Source organism: Procambarus clarkii, chromosome 42 (genome assembly GCF_040958095.1).
Source record: "Procambarus clarkii isolate CNS0578487 chromosome 42, FALCON_Pclarkii_2.0, whole genome shotgun sequence".
Lineage (NCBI taxonomy): Eukaryota > Metazoa > Arthropoda > Malacostraca > Decapoda > Cambaridae > Procambarus > Procambarus clarkii.
The window spans coordinates 5,920,893-5,942,525 of NC_091191.1; the positions used below are offsets into that span (position 1 = coordinate 5,920,893).

Sequence of the window (21,633 nt, forward strand, 5' to 3'; positions counted from 1 at the left end):
GAGCGTCGTGCTGCACACAATTCAGGAATATTGTGGTGGCAAGTGGCCATAAAGCCCTGATTCTCCTACCGCTCGGTTTACATGTCTGACGTATGAAACGCAGCGGCAATTACAAACTGTAATTCCCTTGTGTTCTCTAAACATTATTATTTTATTTATATATTTATTGTCCTATATATACAAGAAGATACAATGGGTTGTGTAGGTACATGTTTTGGCGTTTAAATGGTACAGTCTTGAAAAAGGAACTAATACACATAACGGTTGTATTTCCTGGAATTAGATTTCTCATAATTTTCTAGTGTTCAATTTATGTCCATTCTATAGTATGGAAACCAAAATTAAATTGCATGATCTTAATAGGGCCTAATAAGAGCAAGATAAAACTGAATAACAACATTAGATATCTTACTGCTAATGCTTCTACAAATAAATCCCAATATCCTATACTGTACTTGCTTTATTGTAAACCCTTTATGCCTTGATTCCTTGAGACTTAAGTAGGGCTTAAGAGCCCTACTAATCATGACTTCCAGTAATCATACCTTTTAGGCCCGCAAATGCTTGTTAAAGCTTATGCAAGTCATTAAATTAGAACCTTCACACCTCCAGGTATAGCTGGGGTATGAAGTATATAATAGTCAAGTTCAAGTATGTTTATTGAGACAAGAAAAAAATACATCTCAAAGGGATAGAATAGCTTAGGCTATTTCTACCCCCTCTTCTCAATGAGTATACCTGAGACTCCTGCCTGAAATTTAATCCACTAGTGTTGCTTTAATAAATTATAGCTCATATGCCTGTATAGCAACTAGTCTCAATATTAATTGTACCTAATATTAATAAGGGTGAGGGAGAGATGCGATCACTGCTCCATCCGCGCTGTCAAGTGGAAGTTGCCACAAAGATAGTATTACCTCATTATTTCAATGTCTCTGATTTATTTGATATTTTTTTTTGCAGTAATATTATTCAATAGTGTGTAGTGTGATATATTTATATAATATAGAAACATATAGAAACAGGGGAGCACACCTCATCAAGGGCAGCTACCAAGAGAATCTAGGACCATGGGAACCTAGCAGGGACAGGGGGGCTCGAAAACCTTAATGGGAAGGGATGGAGGGATAGAGTCGGAGTCGGAAGGTGGAGAAGAAAGCGGTGCCTTCTTACCTTACATGAATTCAGTTGTTGTGAAGTGTGTAATTAGAATTTAGCATAGAATAAATTCTATTCTATGCTTCTTTGTGATCACTGTTCCCTAGCTCATTCCTTATTTCGATGTCATTAATTTGTGGTTCCCTGTTAGTTAACACTAAGTTTAAAATACTATTTTCACACGTTGGTTTCTTAATGTGTTGCTTAAGGAAGCAATCATCAATTAATTCTAGAAAATCTTCTGCTTCATTATTCCCTGTTCTGTTAAACCAGTTTATTCCACTAAAATTAAAGTCACCCATGACACAAATACTGTTTGACCTAGATGCTCTAGATATTTCATCTCATAGATGCTTTGTTTATATTCTAAGTTTGGTAGCCTGTATATAACTCCTATAATAAGATTTTTTAGCTTTTTGTTTAATTCTAGCCATATACTTCCTGTGTTTTGATTCCCTCATTGAGACTACAGTATTTCAAATTTTCCCTAACATACATGGCTACTCCCCCTCGTCTAATACATCTGTGTGAAATAGTTTCAATGCAGTTATTTGATATTCAGCTAATACAAGTAGTTCTCTGTTTTCTACATTCATCCATGTATGAATAATATATATTGTTTCTGTGCAGACAAGCGTTTCGGGACAGCGTTTCTGCCTGAAATGCTTTGCGTAATAGTGGCTTTTGGCATTGTATGTACTAGCTCTATCTATAAATCCATCAATGTTTGTATCTCACCTTGTATGAATGTACTTTACCTGAATATACATTTGATTTGATTTAAACAAGAGCATTTAAATAGTTAATTTTGTTTCGTAGACTCCTACTGTTCATGTAATATACCTAAAGTGTATTGTTATTTTGAGGCCCTTCTCCTTCCCTGTTCATTTTGCCAATTACCCCCCCCCCCCCCACACCCTGCCACAAACACATACTTTTATTGCCACCTTTCTTGAAATCAATTCCCATACCACTATCTACTAACAGTTTAAACAAACAAACCCCTTCAACCACAGGTTCCAGTGAGTTGACAACAGCAACAACCCCAGCCCTAGATAAATGCACTCCAATTAGTTGCTTTTTAATTTCTGTATCAGTGTCAGCAAACTCACAATGTGTAACTAGAGCTTGAAGACATGTATACATGTACATGTAATTGTACCGACTTAAAGTATCTCGAAGTACAGTTGGCTTCGTTCTCGACTTGCAATCAGTAATATTGGATTTGCTTTATAGGCAGAACAAAAATGATTGGGAAAGTGATCTTTCACCTAATGCCTCTCTTCATCTAGCAGTAAATTGGCAACTGTTGTGGAGTTCCATCCTGGGAAGAGTCAGTAGTTTCTTTGCCACCTCTTGGGTGGCTTAATCTTCATCAATCAATCAATCTTAAAGTTTATTTGGATCTGGACAGGCTGATAGAACGGTCCCAATAGTAAAGTGGGGTTCGTTTTCGATGCACAGTCGAGAATTCCGGGTTTGAATCCCGGGCGGGACAGAAATGGTTGGGCACATTCCTTTCACCTAATGCCTCTGTTCACCTAGCAGTAAGTAGGTACTCAGGAGTTTCTCAGCTTGTTGTGGGGTTGCATCCTGGGCGGGGTCAGTAATTCTATCTTGGTGGGGGGGGGGGGGTCTCGATATAAGCCTAACGTGTATGAATATGCTCTGGTTTCCTGTCCCTCGACACAATGAATTATTATAAATTATTATATCATTGAGCCATCAACAGGCCCATTACCATGGGTGAATCCAATTGTCATATCTCCTAAACACAAGAATCCAGATCAGATACACATCTCTATGGACATGTGTATTCCCAACTAAGGTAATAATGATTATATATATCACCTTACTCCCACTCTAGATGACATGATCAACTGCCTGAATGATGCAACTGTATTTAGCAAACTAAATTTCAACAATGACTAACACCAGCTTGAACTTGATGAACATGCCTCCATCACAGTATTAACATATTGAGGCCTCTATAGGTACAAGTGCCTGAACACATTAAAGCTTTTTGTATAACATGCAATGCTTGCAGGAAAAGAACCTAATGTTAAAGCAAAGTGTAAGTTTAGTCGACATAAAAAAATAGAATTGTTTGGACATGTCCATATTGACAAACTTTCTCCAGATTCCAAGAAAGTTGCCGACATAAAGAATGCTGCGTCTCCCTCGACATCCACTAAAATACATAGTTTTCAGGAAATGCCGAACTACTGTCGTTGCTTCATTCCGAATTTCGTTACCTTCACCAATTTTCTGTGTAGGCTTCTGAAGAAGAGCTCTTCATCGAACTGAAGATATTACTTTGTTGACTATTACATTCTGGGTTCTGTTTTTTTTAGGAAGTTAAAGATCCATCTCTCTACTGTTAGTCATTCCTTTTGAGTGCATTTAGTGTGCAATAATGTCAAAGCCACGTTTGTAGAAAGCTTTTGCAAAATCTGTGCATATTACATCAGCATTTTGCTTGTTCTTCAATGGCATCTAAGGCCATGCCGTTGTGGTCTAGCAACTGTGAGAGGCAGGAGCATCCTATTCTCAACCCATGTTGCCCAGGGTTATATTGAAACTGTGATTCCCTGTTTTTTGTGGTCTTACTTCTTAACACTCTAACATCACACATCATAAAAATCTAAGAGCTATTGGCTTATAATTTTTTACATCAGATTTACACCCTCCTTTGTGAAGTGGTGCAATCTCTGCTGTTTTAAGTACTACCTCCAAAAGATGTTTAGGGCCTGTGATAATGTTTTTTTGCAATTCTTGATGAATATGTACTGTATAGAATTCCAGGAGTCTGGGCCTAGTGTAGAGTTCATAGGAATGCTGTTTATTGCTGCTTCAAAGTCGAAGTAGGTTGATATCGGATATACAGTTCAATGGTGGTGTCACATTCATAAAGAACTCATTTGGACCATTGATTTTCAATGTGCTCAAGGGTTCACTGAAAACAGAATTGTATTGTAGCCTTAGTACTTCACTCTTTTCTTTAGTTGTTTGTCATCTGTGTAGGTTCCATCACCCTTGCACAAGGGCCCAATGCAAGATGTAGTTTTTCTTCTAAATTTTGCATAGGAGAAAGTATTTTGGACTCTCTTTCTATTTCATTTATGGCATTTTGCTATCTTTTCCTCTCCTTTATTTCATATGATTTTTGCAAGTTTATCTTTATCAATTCTATTTCTCTACATAATCTTCCTTATGATTCTTGGGATAGAGTAGAGAGTTTGAGATGTTCTGCGATTTGTTTTTGTCGCCTACAGCATATTTCTGTGAGGTCTTAGTTTATTTGTTCCCAGCTAATGCTTTTGTTATTAAAATTGGAATTGCTAAATTCTCCTCCTCATGATTTTGAGACTGGCGGCACCAGACTATTGCCCATGCATGTCTGAACTTCAGTCAAGTTGTGATTTGAGTAACATGTATTGGTAATCATGTCCGTAATCAGTTATCGTTGTAAGAGTACAATCTAGGGCATTGTGTCCTGTCTAGCATTTGAGCAAGTTGATGGTAGAATTTTGACGTATCTTGCCATTCTTTTTCCTCTCTCTCTCTTACTAAAAAATCTCCCTGGTATGTATGAGTCTGTATTCATAATGGTGTTCTTTTGATTTTATTCGCTTTGCCCAGCATTCCATATCAAAGGAACAATCTCTGTTAAAACATTCCTTCTTGTTTAGTAAATTTTTAAAATTTTGATGGAAAATGTGCACGTTTTCAAAGCAACATGTACTTGTATGTAGGATAATTCTGCAGTTTCTTGGGTGTTTATATTTGCATGCTCCATTAGTTCTAGTTCATATTTACAAACGCCCCATGCTGGCAGACCACATTCAGATCAACTCGGGACTAAAGAGCCAAAGCTCAACCCCCGCAGCCACAACTAGGTGAGCACAGTGGCAGGTTGCAGGTTCGTGCTTTGTTGGATTATCTTGGTTTACTTTGTACACTTTGTGTTGGCTCTTTGCTGAAAGATTTTAGGTCAAGATCGTATAATTTCCTGTTGTTGCTATTAAAATGGTAATTCCTTGGGATGGTTCTAAGGATCAATATCCTCGTGGTTCTGTCTCTGACCAGGTCTCCTAGCTGGTAATCTGGTTAATCAGGCTGTTAGGCTCTTCAACTACGATGTGTGCTTTGAATTTTACTTAGGAAATTGTTGTTCTTTGTCCATCTGTCACTCAATAGAAATCTCCATGTGTATAAGGATAATGCTCGTCTTGGTTGCCCCATATCACTTGCCTCTGAATTGAATAATCAAAGGTCTTTACCATGCTTAAAGCCTTGTCCCATACTTCCTAGGGTTGATTGGTGCATCCTTTCTATTTACAATCCTCCCTTGTTTTGTCTAAACTAGATTATAGTAGCACCTATGTATTTGTTGGGTTTACCCTTGATCCTTTGCTTTGATATATACACTGGTCCTTTTGTTCATTCCGTATCTAGAGCTGTATGTTGAAACTGGTGTTATATCACTGCAGGATCATCATGATTGGTATTGCCTTTGGTACTTCATGCTGTTCCTATAACACCCATGTTCCCTTGTGTGGTACTTGTGATTCCTACCCCTGTTGGTGGGCCTTATTTTTCCTGCTAGCCATGCTGTACTGTTCTGTTTATGGATGGGGTCCGAGTCTGCCGATGGTGTTGGCTACTCATTTATTTTTCCTAATCAAACCCGAGTGTTCCACCTTTCCCCAGAGACTAGTAGTTTTATGGCAGAGTTGTATGCAGTTTTGTTTGCTCTTCAGCAGCTGTTTATTACCCACCACCATTCCTTTGTTATTGTGGCCTCCATTACTCTTAATCATTTCCATCCTGTGGTGCTTGAAATTCAAACTGTCTTCAATCTGCTAAGGATAAGAAAGTTTAGTTTTGTTGGGTATCCTGCTATATTAATGTTATAGTACCTCAAACAAACTTGTGGACATTACTGCTAAAGAGGCTATTTGTGCCTGTCTTGCCTCCACTACAAGGATTTCTTATTCTGATTTCTACCCACAATCTGTGACCGCTGGCACGATAGATGGTATGGTATTATGGATAAACTGTACATTTAAATGTGACCTATCCCCATGGCCTCTCTCATGTCACCATAATAGGCGATGTGAAACAGCTTTGGCTAGGCTGTGTATCTGCCCCACACACTAAGCTCATGGATACTTTAATGGAGCAACATTATGGTCCATGTTATCCACTTAGTTGTATACCTCATATAATGTCCAGATTTTCAGGATGGTTAAAGGCTTTACCAATATCCCTTTGAGTAGCTTCCCCACTAGAATCCTTCGTGAATCTGATGCCTTTGACATCGCTCGTCTTGTCTTTTTATTCTCCCGGTTGGTATCCTGAGTGATATTTAGGATCTTTTAAATATTCAACAACACAGTGTTGGTCTTCCCTGGCTTTGTGCCTTCTGTTGATAATTACTTTTTTGAATTTGAGTTGCTTCAGAAAAGGAAAGGAAAAGAGTAGTTGGAAAGATTGTTCTTAATTAAATGAAGACAGGACTTGGAGTAAGCAATGCTGTTCATGGACTGCTTAATTATAACTTAATTATAACTTGTATGTAGCCCATACATGTACTACATTAGGCCTAGGAAGGTTAACAAATCCACAAGGGCCGTGACGAGGCTTCGAACCTGCGTCCGAGAGCATCCAAATTCTGTGTTAGGAAGGTTAAGTTAGGTTTTCTTTGGAACATCAGTACAAAAACTTCCAAATGCAAAACAGTAGTGCTAATTTCTACTTTCTGATTGCCTTTCACATCAACATATGTACTGTACAATGGTCCTCATCGTTAGTATGAGTACTACAAACGGAAGAATGGGCTGCTTAATACCTAGTTGTCCCTAGTTCACCAACCAGACCAGTCGATTCTTTGTGTTACATTGAACCATTCATTACCCCCTATAACCCTTAAAGATGACATTATGGGGTCTCCATCTTAGTCAAGGAGAAATGCCTAGATGCCCTTTGAATTGGAGCACTTGTGTTTACCATGTCAAAGCAGCCTCGAGGTGGATTTATAACTCGAGTATTTCCAGAACTTGGTCTAAGTCAAGACCAAAATGAATTTTTTTTCCCTTTAAACACCATTTTAGAGCCAAAATCATTCAATAATTGTTTTACCATTTTTATTACTTTGCTTATTTAAGTAATGGTAATGTTTATCACAGAAATACTGTAATAAGAGAATAAAAAAATCACATAATTACAGTACAGTAGAACCTTGACTTACGAATGCCCTTAATTACAAGTTTTTCAAATTACGACCCCCAATTTTGTTGAAAAATCCGACTAGACTTAAGACCTTTGCCTTGACTCAAGACTTTGTTGATTCACATATGGGTCGGCCAAGCGTGATTCCTGGTGGCACAGGCGACTCTGCCGCAGTTTAATAGAGCCACCCACTTGGTGACGATCGTGTTTGTACAGAATTTCATTATTTTTGTGCTTTTTTGTTTTTTGAACATATAAGTAATTATTATACATCATGCCATGGGTCCCAAGAAAGTCAGTGGTAAGGTTCAACTTAAGGTCATGTGAGGATGACCATAGAGGAAAAACAAAGTGAATGTTTTTCATTCATTCATTCGTGAATGACTGATGTCTCACTACAGATAAATGTTAAAATGTAGGGAAAACAAGTCTATGGAAAAGTTCTTGGCAAGACGAACAAGCAGTGACCCACAACCAGGTATTAATGGAATACAGGTAGAACGTAAAACGTAGGAGAGTACCCCAGAGAAGTCATCACTGTCTGGTGTTATAATGGAAGGGGACTCCCCTTCCAAACATTACCACCACCTGCTCTTCCCCCCCTCCCTCACCGTCTTCCATACGCCAACAAGAGTTCTCAATAAAAGTAAAGATACACATTATTGTAGCTAGTACAAAAAGAGTATTATTTGGTATAAAATGTATTTTTAAGTTAATATTTTTTTGGGGTGTGGAATGAATTAATTCAATTTACATTATTTCTAATGGGAAAATTAATTTCGAGTTACGAATTTTTGAGTTACGGCTTGTCTGGGAATGGATTAAATTCATAAGTGGAGGTGCCACTGTATATTTTATATAAAGATTTGAGCTACACCAAGTTTTTTCCATTTTTGAGTGCATTATCAAGGTCTTCATAGTGCACTCAGGAGAGAGAGTGAAAGTGTCTAGTTCAAATCTTTACATAAAGTACATGTACTGTACAGTGTACAGAGGTACCTTCGTTTACAATCCTAATCTGTTCCCAGAGATGTCGTACACCAAAAATTCGTAAACCAAAACGAATTTTCCCATAAGAAATAATGTAAGTTGGATTAATCCGTTCATCACCCCCAAAAAGATTAACTTAAAAATACATTTTATACTGAATACCACTCATTTTGTACTACAATACAGTAATTTATGTATATCTTACCTTTATTGAGGACTTTTGTTGGTGTATGGTAGTGAGGAGTGGGGAGGAGGAGAGGTGTTAGTGTTTGGAAGGGACGTCCCCTTCCACTATTATAACAGGCAGTGATGACTTTTGGAGTACTCTTTCTCTCTCCTACATTTTGTAGGTGTACCACTAGGACCTAGTTGTGGCTCACTGCTTGTTTGTCTCACTAAAAACCTGTCTATTGACACTCTTTTTTTCCTTAAGTTTTAACATTTGTCTGTAGTGAGACATTACATTGTCATTAAAAAGGTTACAACTTTATCTGGGTGTTATTTTTCAGCAAAACTTTGCAGTTCTTCCCATACTACACATATTTTCTTAACGAGGAAGGGACATCAACAACCTGCATACCATTTTCATGTTTACTAATGCTCTCTTGTTTTTCCTCTATCGTCATCCTCAACTATTTTCTTAGGTTGAACTTTAACACTGACTTTTATGGGACCCATGGTGTGATATATAATAAGGACTTTTATGTTCAGGAAAAAAAAAAAACACAATGAAATTCTTTACAAAGATTTCAAGCACAGTCGTTACTGAGTGGGTAGGCAGGTAAACAATCGCCCCACACCCCAGCACCACACATTCCTGCAACCCAAACACGTATCAACAGACATTCCAAGGAAAACGTCATGCACCAATTCCATTTTTACGATGATTTTGACATCGTATACCAAAAAAAATCGTACTCTGGGGCAGTCGTACACCAAGGTACCACTGTATACACATTTTTTTACCCTTGCTTATCATGTCCTCCCCCCCCCCAAATCTAAAAATAAAGTAACAATATATTACAGGTTTTAAAAAGTTCACTAATAATTACCTGAAAATTTATTATCACCTCTACAATAAAATTTTGACTTTTACAAAAATATTTAATCTGTAAAAAATTTTATGTATCTGGATATTAACTATCTGGACATTCTTATTTATGATTCTAATACCTACTTCATACATTTAGGAATTGCACAACTGTGTTTCTAAATTTAATTATAGATAATGACTGACTGGATTAAGGCAAATTTAAACATTTTAAATTTAGAAAAGGAAATTAAAAAATTAACTACGTAATACATGTTTTATCAATAATCCGATTGTGGCATGATTAGAAGTGCTGTAATGACTTTCACAACAAATATTTATAACAATCGTGCATATTTTGAAATATGCACGATTGTTAATCGTGCACGATTTTGAAATCGAGACATGCATATTTTGAAATTTCTCAACTTTGCACCTTTAAACCACAACATTTCTTCCAGTTCAACAGCTGGTAATACTTATTAGTTGCTGTTAAAGAGATGACGGTATAGAATCTTACAAAAATATTTCTACCACTGAAAGCTCGCTAAACATTTAAGAAAACTTTGACATCACAGACAATATCCTATGTAGCAGCACAATGATGAATTTGAGCAGTTGATGAATTACACCTGCAGCTATGAGATCAATTGCTCTAACATTACACATCCATCAATTTATTTTCTTACTGACCTGCATGAAATTTTTTTTGAAACAAGTAAACTGCTATGTTAAATATAAATCAATTTTCACATTTTAAAATTATTAGGAACAAATTTATTTAAAACCTTGTTATTAAATAATATTTAAAAGCAGATTTGCTTAATTACAAAATATAATTTCTTCAAGTTCAATTGTATATTTTCATTTAAATAAATTTTAGTATTACAAAAATGTTTTTCCTTTAACAAAATGGTCATCCCAAACTGAATACTTGTTTTCTGTACAGACCAATTTTTTTTTTATAGAAAAACCACAACTTTTAAATTTACAATGACTCAGCAAATGAAAGTTCAAAAAATAACAAATTATTGCCTTCATAAATTAATCTACAACTTGTTTTCATGGTTAAAGTATTAACTTAGCTATGAACACATGAGCATTGTTCTTCACACACCTGATAAGTACAGTGCAATAAAAACATGATCAAAAGTTTTAAATTAAGGTTTTAGGACATAAGTAAATTAAGTAGCATTTCTTTTGTTTCTGGATTTAAACATGCATAAACGACAACTATGTGGTCAAACATTTTCTTCGGTCATGAATTTCCTGCAATTTCTTCAGATCAAATATAATTTCAAATAAAATTAAAGCTACTAAGGAAATCAATGAACATTGAATTTGTCACTCCTATTGCAAGACTGAGAGAAGGAAAACTTTAATGCCCAGAGTACTTTTGCATTATAAAAACTTTGTACTCTCATTAGGTAAATAATTTTATTTTTAAAAAGGTGTATTAAATTAACTTTGAATGATCAGAGTCAAGCTCACTTTGGAATGTGGTGAAATTCATGATTTCAGATCAAGTTGGCTATGTTAGAAAACTAGGACTGTACAAGTATATTTAAAGAGACTCGTTACCAATTTAGCTGTGCATGATACCAGTTAACAACCAAACTTCATTACCTCCAAAACTATACCATGTCAGAATTACTAACACTGGGGAAGACTTGTCCACTTACTACCAAGAACTTCATCTTGGCAAGTCCAAACTATCGGCTACCACCCAGCTTACTATCCCCATAGAATGTACCAACTTGCAATATTTTGTAATGCTGCATATTAGTAATAATAATTTCAATTTAGATTTTAAAATATATATTCTTCCTTTACAAGTTTATATTTCAGTCTTAAAAATATAAATTTAAGCTGCAATAATTGATAAAATATTTACAGTTTTACAAATTTTAACAAGAAACAATGAAAATACAATTTACAGTAATAAAAATTCTAAAGTATTTAATGAATTAATTTTTGCACATTATGTACAATAAGTTCATTACCCATATGAAAGAAAATATAAATATATGAATAGATGGATATTAACATTACTATACATTACTCGGTACCTTTCAGGAATAAGCACCAAAAACTCTAGGCAATTTTATAGCCTTAAAAGTTTCTAATATTTCATCTTTAACACATTATACTAGTGTATAATAATTCTATTCTTAAACCATGCTTGATAATGCATCACTATTCAAGGCTCAAGGTCGCATCGTTCAGATGTGTTCTCAGTTAATTTCATTATTAACTTCAAAGATCTTTACTGCTTTCACTTAATTCTGAACATTAATAAATTTATACAAAATGCAAAGATTATTCAATTTCAACTCTTCACACCTAGAACACTGAAGCCAAGACCTTAAATGCTGTACTTCAGTGGTTAACACCAGTAAATACACAATTTGTGCTTTACCTGAAACACATTTCTTATGTGGTAATCATTACTCTTTTACTCATAAAAAGGTATGTACTTATTTACAACCTCATCACAGGTGAGGTAAGTTTTTTCAAAATATTAAGTATATGTTATGACTGGCTACCTTTTTACAACATTAATGTACTGTATTTAAAACCTTATTAAAAGAGGCAATGTAGAGTAATTTTTCTTTATAAAAGAATATTAAAGTAATTTTCTGTACATTTTTTATATCAATATCACCCTAATATGAATATATTCTATATTTCTTCGTCACTAGTGAGATCATGGAAAGGTATTTTTGTAATCAGTTGTTCCGAGTCCCCTCTCGCTACAGGGGTGTATGCTGTATTTCCATTGGAAGAGGATTTTGTGCTACCTAATGGTCCAAGGTTGGCTACAGAATTAACAGCTATAGACGACCGAAGGTGTGTTTTGTGTGCCCGAAATACAAGTACTGCTAAAAACAGTACAACGAGCAGCAACCCAAGCAGGATTACGAGTAGAATTACATACCATGACTGTTGGCTGCGATATGCATTAAGTAGAGAAAGAGGATGACAATGTTTCTGACCCTGCAAAGAAAAAAAAATAATTATACACAAAATCTAGACTTGCTATAATTTCTTTAAGTTGTTCTAGTTCACCATTATCTTCCATTTTATTACTACACATGAACATTTTTGGCATTACTTTAATCAACAAGGCTGACCTAAACATTTCTTCCATATTCAATATTACTATTTTCAAAACTTTGTACATTTAAAGAAAATAGAGTCCTCAATGGCCACCTATTTCAATTCCAATTTCAATTTCAATTTCTTTAGTATATCGCCATCCATGTATTTAAAAGCAATTCTGAAGTTAGAAAGCGTGGCATAGGCTCCTCGCACAATATTCTTTATGTGGTCCTCAGGTGATAGTTTTCTATCTAGAACCACCCCTTAAGCATTTTCTTAATCAATAACAATACCCCTCACAAAGGAGTGCTTCAAAACATTTCTTTCATCCATTAACCCAATGTGCATCACTAGATCCATGCTAATTGCCAAACTTCATAATAATAAAAACGTGAGAGAGAGAGACATTACCCCCAGAAATGTCATCACTGATGTTATAATGGAAGGGGACTCCCCTTCCAAACACTAACACCTCTCCTCCTCCCCCCACCCTCCATTCCTCACTATCTTCCATACGCCAACACGAGTCCTCAATAAAGGCAAGATATACTTGTACATACTGTAGTACAAAATATAAGCACAGTAGTATTATGTATAAAATGTATTTTTAAGTTAATATTTTTGGAGGTGTGGAATGGATTAATTAAATTTACATTATTTCTTATGGAAAAACTTGCTTCGGTTTTCAGATTTTAGGTTTTTGAACCGTCTCTGGGAACAGATTAAATTAAAAAAAAAAAAAACGAGGTTCCACTGTATATAAAACATTTTATATCACTGGTTTCCTTTCATTATTACAGCATTATGATTCTTTTACTGTATGATATATGATCTACAAACAAGAGTTCCATTACCTCAGAAGGACTATACAGCTCAGCATCTCCCCAGCACACTGTGCATTCATAATCTTGTGGGCCAGAGCAGCTGCGGCATGAGTAGTGACAAGGACGGCAGTTCAAGGATTCTGTTGCGCCCATAGCTTGTGGGTTCCACCCGTAGTAATTCTCTGGGCACTTTTGCAAACATTTACCACCAAGGAGATAAGCATTTCTCTCACATTCTGAAATTATCAAAGAAAAATTAGTCTTCAACATTTTACACTTCTTTTAAGATCAATATTCTTGTAATCATAATTTTTGTTATTCCCATACATTAGATAAAAAAATTGTTCATGGTTGGGGGACAGGAAGCCTATTAGGCTTATCAAGGTCTTCCTAGGCCTGCAAGTGACCTTACTCAGGATGCAACCCACAACAGTTTAAAACCTGGGTCCCTATTTATTGCTAGGTGAACAGAGGCATGAAGTGAAAAGAAATGTTGTCCAACACTATTCTGCCACAGAAATTGAACCCAACTCAAGACCTCTTGGATGTGACCCATTGATAAAGCTATTTTACACAATTATTTGTAAGAGCTACTTGCAGTTTAAAAGTTATTATTTTTAATACATACTAATATTTTTAAAGTACTGTATAAGGTTTTGAGAATATAAAAAAAAAAACAGCGTTGAACGTAATGAAACGGCATTTTCTGGACAAGCCCTGTAGGCTCCCTGAAGCTATTTGAACTGATGTGTGCTATATTAGTTTAGGGGTCATCAGTCACAGTTCTTATGTCAACCGGGGACCACAAGCCAGAACCTGGTCCCCTCAGAGGCGCAGGGAGCAATGACCTATGAACACTTTACATTTAAAGTACGTCATAATTGCCATCGACCGGTAGGGACCCAGAAGGTTTTGACAGTGGTCTGTCAAAACAGACCACTGTCAGGTTAACCTGTGCAATCTACATCCCAAAAGATCAAGATAACCTCTTGAAAGAAACCAAAGAAGGAACCCTTCATGCGACTAGCACTTCCGCTTGTTGGCGCTACCCCCTCCCCCCATACGGAAAGGGGAGCTGGTTGCCGCTCGCTCGAGTTCATGAACGATGAAAAACCGCCGACCGGAGGGAAGGAGAGTGTCAGGGAGCCTCTGGGGCACATCCAGAAAATGGCGTTTCATTACATTCAATGCTGGTTTTCTGTGGGAAACCCTGTCGGCTCCCTGAAGCTAACTACTCAAAGATGGGTAAAAGGAGGGACGTATCCAGGAGGCGGCAGCATCGCAGGTCTCAGGACGAAGGAGAGACAGGCAGCCATGACAGGCTCCCCCAAACCACACATGGCTGGGAAGGAACCAGAACATTCACTCGATACCTGGCTGCCAGGAGGACCCTGTTCAACCTCCCAAGATACTTTGCCAAAAACTGCTGCAAGAGCAGCATCGACATGAAGGTAGACCGCAGGCTGGTTGGACTTTATGACACTGCACAACCTGACACGAACCCTGAGCGCTACCTGGTTCTCAGGTAGCGGCGTAAAGCTGCCACCGAATGCAACACGTGATGCACCCCTGGTCTAACAAACCAAGCATCCACAACCAACTGACCCCTCTGGAAGCCAGCCATCTCAATCTATGCTAGTAAAGAAGGAGAAGGCCGCAAATTAACAAAACGACCACCTGGACTAAACGAATAGAACTCCTGGTGTTGGAGGAAAGCATGAAGCTTTCCAACCTGAATGCCAGAGGATAAGGTCAATAAAAACAAGGCCTTCCCTGTTTTTCCCCTAACAAAAGGGGGCACAACAAAACGAGGAGAAGAAAGAAATAACATGGTCTAAAGACTAAGAAGGCTCAGGTGGCGCACGAGCAGGCCGGAGGTTAAAAAACAAATGGAGGTGAAAGCTTTCGGCACGAAGCGGAAGCCACATCCACTCCAAACACAAGCTCGAGCGGCTCTGCCAATGCTGCGTGGTAAGAAGCGGCACTGCAGTATTAGGCATGAGATGCCGATCCAGAAAAGCAGAGGGGCCAAAACAACCCGGTCCAAAATAGACGTAAACCTTTGAGAAGAAAAAGTTACGGAAAGACCACCAAGAAACTGCATACTGTCACTGGGAAAAAGACCGCAGGTGGGACATCATTAAAGAAGTCACCTGATCACAATATAAAATGGCGATACACACTCGCATTAAGACGACCACAGTAAGGTGAACCAGCGAGGTACCTCACTGGCCCGATCTGCTGGAAGAGGCGGAACTGCAGAAAAATGCCTGGGTTCGGACACCGAACAAGCAGTACCTGAAACCAAGGATGGGCCAGCCACCATTGAGCCAGGAGAATTGCCCTTCCCCAATAGGATTCCAAGCGAGCTAGGACCCAGAGCAACAGCTTGACTGAGGTAAAGACATACAGGAACCCCAGAAGCCTCAGCAGGAAAATCTGACTACCACCTCCGGGCCCAAATCTGAAGGGGCAGCCCCCAAAGCCACCAGAGCCTCATCCCGAGCGAAACCCCGCCATGACTCTGAAGCCTTAGATATTCGGGAGCTGGAAGTAAGGGTGATGGGGGCCATGCCCACTTGGGAAGAAAGCAGGGGTGTGGAAGGAATGAAGGTTGAAGGAACCAATGCCCCCAAATCCTGGGCCCTAAAACCTAAGCAGGGTAGCTCCAGAGGCCTCCAAACTGGCAACCATCCTGGCCCACTACAGTAAGATGAATTGAGCAAGCAATGCAGCCATGCTTGTTCCTTGAGATCAACAGACAAGAAATGAGTAAATTGAAGTACAAGTGGGGAACAAGGCCTGCAAGACTCCGGGTGTCCCGACCCAACAGGCAGCAGGACGGATGATAGTTTCCCTGTGGCAGGGGGGCAATGAACAACCTTCGACTTCGCAAACGGCAAGAGCGGGCTCGAAAGAAGTAACCATTGTATGACCGAGCCCACAGGGGGCTTTCCAGGGTCTGTAGGGTGAATGAGCCCTATGGGAAGCCCAGGCACTGGGGCTTACCAAGCCACCAGTAGCAGCTATGAAATCTTGGGGTAAACAGAGGACTACCACCAACATAACCTAGGCTTGCCTAATAAGGAGCTAAGTAGACCTCCTCTGTCTAAAGGCGATAACGCCAGTGAAAGGAAAGAAAATGAAAACAAAACCCCTGAAGAGAGAGACACAAACTAGCAGTCAGAAACATTGGTTGTTGCATTGAAGTAAAGCTATCTGCACCAGCCACAGTGCGCCCCACCCGACCAATAACGCTGCCCTACCCGGGGCAAGACAAAGCCCTAGACCCCCCGCAGTACCCGAAGGCCGAAGAAGACAACATCAAGAGATGGAGGCTTCAAACGGGGAGTGATTCCCGAATGCCCCAAGGACGATAACCCTGACATTCAAGGGCAGTACTCACCAAGCACCTAGGGAAGGTCACCCTAGGCACATGCTGCTCCTGTACACTACGACACCTGGCCACCACACCAATACAGCTGGAACAGCCACACAGGGCAAAAATCCAGAACAGGAACTTGAGGCCAGAGGTGACTGAACTGACCACTAGCACATCAGTTCAAGAACTGGAGTGGTGGGCTGCCATCTGCCCCTTCCCCTTCCTTAGTGGGGGGGTAGGGGGGTAGCACTAACAAGCGGGGGGAGGGTGGGGGTAGCACTAACAAGCGGAAGTGCTAGTCACATGAAGGGTTGCTCGTTTGGTTTCTTTCTAGGGGAGTTATTTTGATCTTTTGGGATGTAGATTGTACAGGCTAACCAGACAGTGGTCTGTTTTGATTTGCCTACCTTTCTGGGTTCTTTCCCGGTCGATGGCAATTATGACATACTTTAAATGTAAAGTGCTCATAGGCCATTGCTCCCTGAACCTCTCTTGAGGGTGGCCAGGTTCTGGCCCATGGTCCCCAGTAGGCATAAGAACTCTTGTGACTGATGACCCCAAACTGGTTTAGCACAAATTCAAATAGCTTCAGGGAGCTGATGGGGCTCCCCGCAGAAAAGCACCTTTAAGCTGATCACTATTGCTTCCAAAGGTAAATGTACAGTTAGATAGGATGACATTCTAGAAATTGGCACCACAAGGTCTCATAAGTGCTGTGAAGCACTGGAGAAGAGCACAGTCCAGTCTACCATGTATTCATTAACTACTAGTATGCATGCCAGGCCTCCTTCCTGCTGCCACCAATATCAAAATACCCAATCTCAGACCTCTTCACGTGCTCCCTAATAAAAAAAAAAATAATCTGCACACAGACCAAAAAGACAGGAGGGATTGGAACAGGGATACACTCAAATTTACTTTATATATTAACTAACCCTTAAACTGTTTTAATCACTAATTACCTCCTGTGCCCATTTGCTAAAAGCATTTTTTTTTTTTTTTTTTTTTTTTTTTTTTTTTTTTTTTTTTTTTTTTTTTTTTTTTAGTCTTGTGCACTATTGTTGTCATGCACATTATCATGCAAGATCTTTAATTTGCTAAGCTATTTAAGGGTTCAACATTATTTATGAGCTATATTTATATATACTGTAGCTACATATACAGGATATATATTTATATCCTGTTCCTCTTTAAGGTACAACTTTGTAACAGGATACCAGAGAAAAATTACAAGAAAAAGGAATGGCAACACCTGTGATACAGAACAGAGCCAAGAGAAGTCAGCATAAATAATGTCCTGCCTGTTAGAAGGGCACAAGAAAACAAAAGCGCCCTCAATGGTCACATCCTGAAGAAAGCCATCTATTAAAAAGATGGCCTGGTAGTCACAAGTAGTGACTGGTGGTAGATTGACGGAACATTTTTCACTGTCACTTCTCCCAGCTATTTGTCAAACCACCTTGTCACAATAGAACGAAGGATGACAAAAGTCTGGCATCTTATTAGGAAACCACCGAAGATGGTTTCCATCACCATTTTTCCTTTCTGCATTAAAAGGAAAACAGCAGATACTCTATTTCTCTGGCTTAGCTATACTCTTGATCTTTGAAGAAGAAAAGCTTTTCCCCATTTTCATGCAGGAAAGACCCAAAGAACCTCGAGCTCAAAATTGGAAGAGGGGAAGAAAGCAAGCAAAGGAAGGACTCACCACTTCTGCTGGGAAGGAATTTCCCTCCTGCAAGAGGGAGAAATTGAAACCTCTGCACGCCCTGAATGAAAAAGAGACACTATCCTCCATCTCACACCAGCTAACACCTGCCTGAAGGCCAAAATTGTTTTGGTCCTGCAGCCAGATTGGAATCTGACAACTTGGTAGATTAAGCAAGAGCTGAAATGCCTGAAGTTGAAGTGCCTAAGAACAGACCTCAAGACATCCCTGGCATCAGAGGCCCGAGACTGTTCAACATGCTTCCACCGCACATAAGGGGCATAACTAACTGGCTGACCCTCACAGTGTTACAGAGAGCTCGATAAACACCTCCAAAAGATATCTGATCAACCAGGCTGATTCATACGTCAGCCTGTGAGCAGCCACGTCCAACAGCCTGGTTGACCAGTCCAGCAACCAGAAGGCCTGGTTAAGGACCATGCTGCAGGGACGTTGAGACCCGAAATCAACACAAGTCAATCTGATTTGCACAAGTCATTTTAAAAATACCTGTAGAGGACATCTGTATGCAAAGTTGGAAACCTAGACTGCCATTGATGAAATTTAAATCACAACCCTAAAACTTAGCATCTTTGTACATCTCCCGCCAAGAAGAGGGCTTCAACATTCCCCAAAACCCAACAGCTGATGCATACGAGATGAATCTACTCGCAAGTCTAACAGTTGAAATGTTTGTATGACAAACCAGAATGCTGCACCATGTACAGTTTTGCCAGTTCTCATAATGGTGCCCCATGCCCCATTATGCCCAACACTATGAAGGCATAACAAATGGCAAAATCTTGACTTGGGAGTATAACAGACCCAAGTGCACAGCAGTAAATATGTGTATCACAAGAAAGGGAAAGTGAATGAAGTAGTAAAACTCAAAGTTTTACATATTAAGTTAAAGTATCCATAGTATAGGCAAAAACTGTTTAATAGGATGAAAAACAAGCTTAATTTATTTTGAACCCTTTGGATCTTCAAATCAAATTAAGCTCGTTTTCTCCAGACTGTACTAACACATAATCAGGATAATGGAGCTTTGGGTAGGCATGGTCCTGTCATTGCAGTGGGTGGCAGGGGAGACAATAGCAAGTAGCCCAGGCAGGCAAACAATCAATTAGTGAACTGAACTTTCGAGTCTTAAAAATATTCTACTGGCAGTCATTTTGGGCTGGATTGAACTTTTCTCCCTTGCATCTGAAATTGCTCTAATGTTTTGGCAGTTTAGACAGCTGTGTGCAGTTTTTTAAACATTATCAAAGTGTGTATATTACATATATGTATATATATATATATACACACACACACACGAGAAACAAGTACATCAATTAAAGAAATGTGTGGTAAAAAAAAAGTATCATGAAATAAAAATTTATGCAAATTGCCTCCAAAAAACACACTAGTTAAAAGTAACTGAAGTGCACACACAATTTAAATTGGGAATAAAAAGAAAGGACAGACTTATGAAGAACATCGGTACTCTAGGTACAGGTACTGTCAACACATGCATCCCCCCCATCCCCCTTCCCTCCCCCTTATGACCCATCATAACTTTTTTTTTTTTTTTTTTTTTTTTTTTACTACGTATCTGGAAACACATACTGTACAGACTTAATAATGGTTTTAAAACTTACAAAAAAGTTGGTTAGTTGGTAGAAAGGATTGATGAATAAAAAGGCCTGCAATGAAAATACAGGATAGGAAAAATAAAGAGGAGAGCCAAGAAGTTGGTTTAAGGTAAGATATGCAAAACCAAAAGAGCGAGCAGCAGTGTGATTGATGGCTGTTATATCGGGTCTCATTGTTTCAGCAATGTTGATGAAATACAGATTGCCTACAGAAGAAAAATGGGTTAATTAAAATAAAATAGGGTTGTACATCAAAGCAAATCAAGATAAAACAGTAATAAAACAAGAACTAAAATTTAAGCCTGAAGGAATACACAGTATGTACAGTACTTGGGCATTAGTCAAACTTTAAAACTAGGCCAATTTACAAGCATCTACAATACACATTTAGTTTGGTAATACAAGAAAGGATCAATAGCATTAAATTACCATTTTAGTGTGGCACCTTTGTTATTATTTTCCTGCAACAACTCACCTGTCCAGGGAGCAGGCGAGTGTTGCCACCGAGGCCCCAACACCAACAGTCAACATCACCATCACACAGCTGCGTCTAACCTCCCCAACCATTCTACCGCCTCCACCTCAATTACCACTAACTACACTTGACCAGTAAATAAACTACTGGAATAACCGGTGTAGTCAGGTAGACAAGTGGTAGAGGAGATAAAAGGAAGGGGAGCAAGAGAAGATTAAGGAAGAGGAGAAATACCAGAATGTGTTACAAAGGGATAAAATGAAACTTGAAAGGTAAGGAAAGAACTTGAAAGAACATTATAAACTTGAGGAAAAGTTAGGTGGAGGATTAAAAAACATTTGTTGACAAGTCTACTAATCAATCAAATTAGTAATTGCCAAAACAATGAATTGTGCAACTACTAACACAAGACGTTGTACAATACCCTGATTAAAATATGAACAATTCAGAGTACAGAAAAATGTCTTGGGGAACCTGAGAGGAAATTGAAAAACATGACACTACTCTGAGCATGTCGAATATTTACCAGATCACAGTTTATGGAGCTAAAGAGCCCCACCAGAGCTACCTAGGCATCTATCAGTAGAAATATAAATGGCTTATTAAAATTTGTTATACATTTCAGAATTTTACCCTAGAAAAATGGAGAAAAAATTGAGAAAATTAATCCTTTTTAAATATCTAAAATTGTATAAAATGCCTATCACTTAATAGGGCCTCCTTTTATATTCAGTTGTATTTATATACTTCAGCCATTATTCTGATATAAATACTATAAGTACATTGTATACAGTATTTGCATGCTATACTCTTGTAACTTTACTATCCTTCACAACCATTCATTTTCACACATTTCTTAGTTAATTTAGTGATCATGTAAAGTGGTGCAGCATTATTACAGTCTCCTGCCTCTGGTAAACTACTCAGAAGGGGACAGCAACATCAGCATTACAACTGCCAGCCTCAGTATAATCACCACAATAATACCTACTGTTTGTTGAAAAATGGAGTTACCAACTGTACCTACGATGTTAAAAGGGAGAGTAGTTGTACCTATGCTGTAAGATGGGGGTGACCAATACTGTAAGGGGGA

At 38.5% G+C, this 21,633-nt stretch overlaps 1 protein-coding gene across 4 annotated transcripts in view; it reads right to left on the reverse strand.

The window, feature by feature from the left end:
- Positions 1-9,427: 9,427 nt before the first annotated feature.
- LOC123770315 (furin-like protease 1, isoforms 1/1-X/2) overlaps positions 9,428-21,633 on the reverse strand; it is a 348,389-nt gene continuing 336,183 nt past the window's right edge. For all 4 annotated transcript variants that reach the window (XM_069339858.1, XM_045762059.2, XM_045762058.2 and 1 more), the window contains 2 exons: positions 13,369-13,574; positions 9,428-12,409 (listed from right to left, as the gene is read on the reverse strand). In XM_069339858.1, coding sequence (XP_069195959.1) covers positions 12,095-12,409; positions 13,369-13,574 — 521 coding nt within the window. In that variant the 3' untranslated portion in view covers positions 9,428-12,094. The remainder of the gene's footprint in view (positions 12,410-13,368; positions 13,575-21,633) is intronic.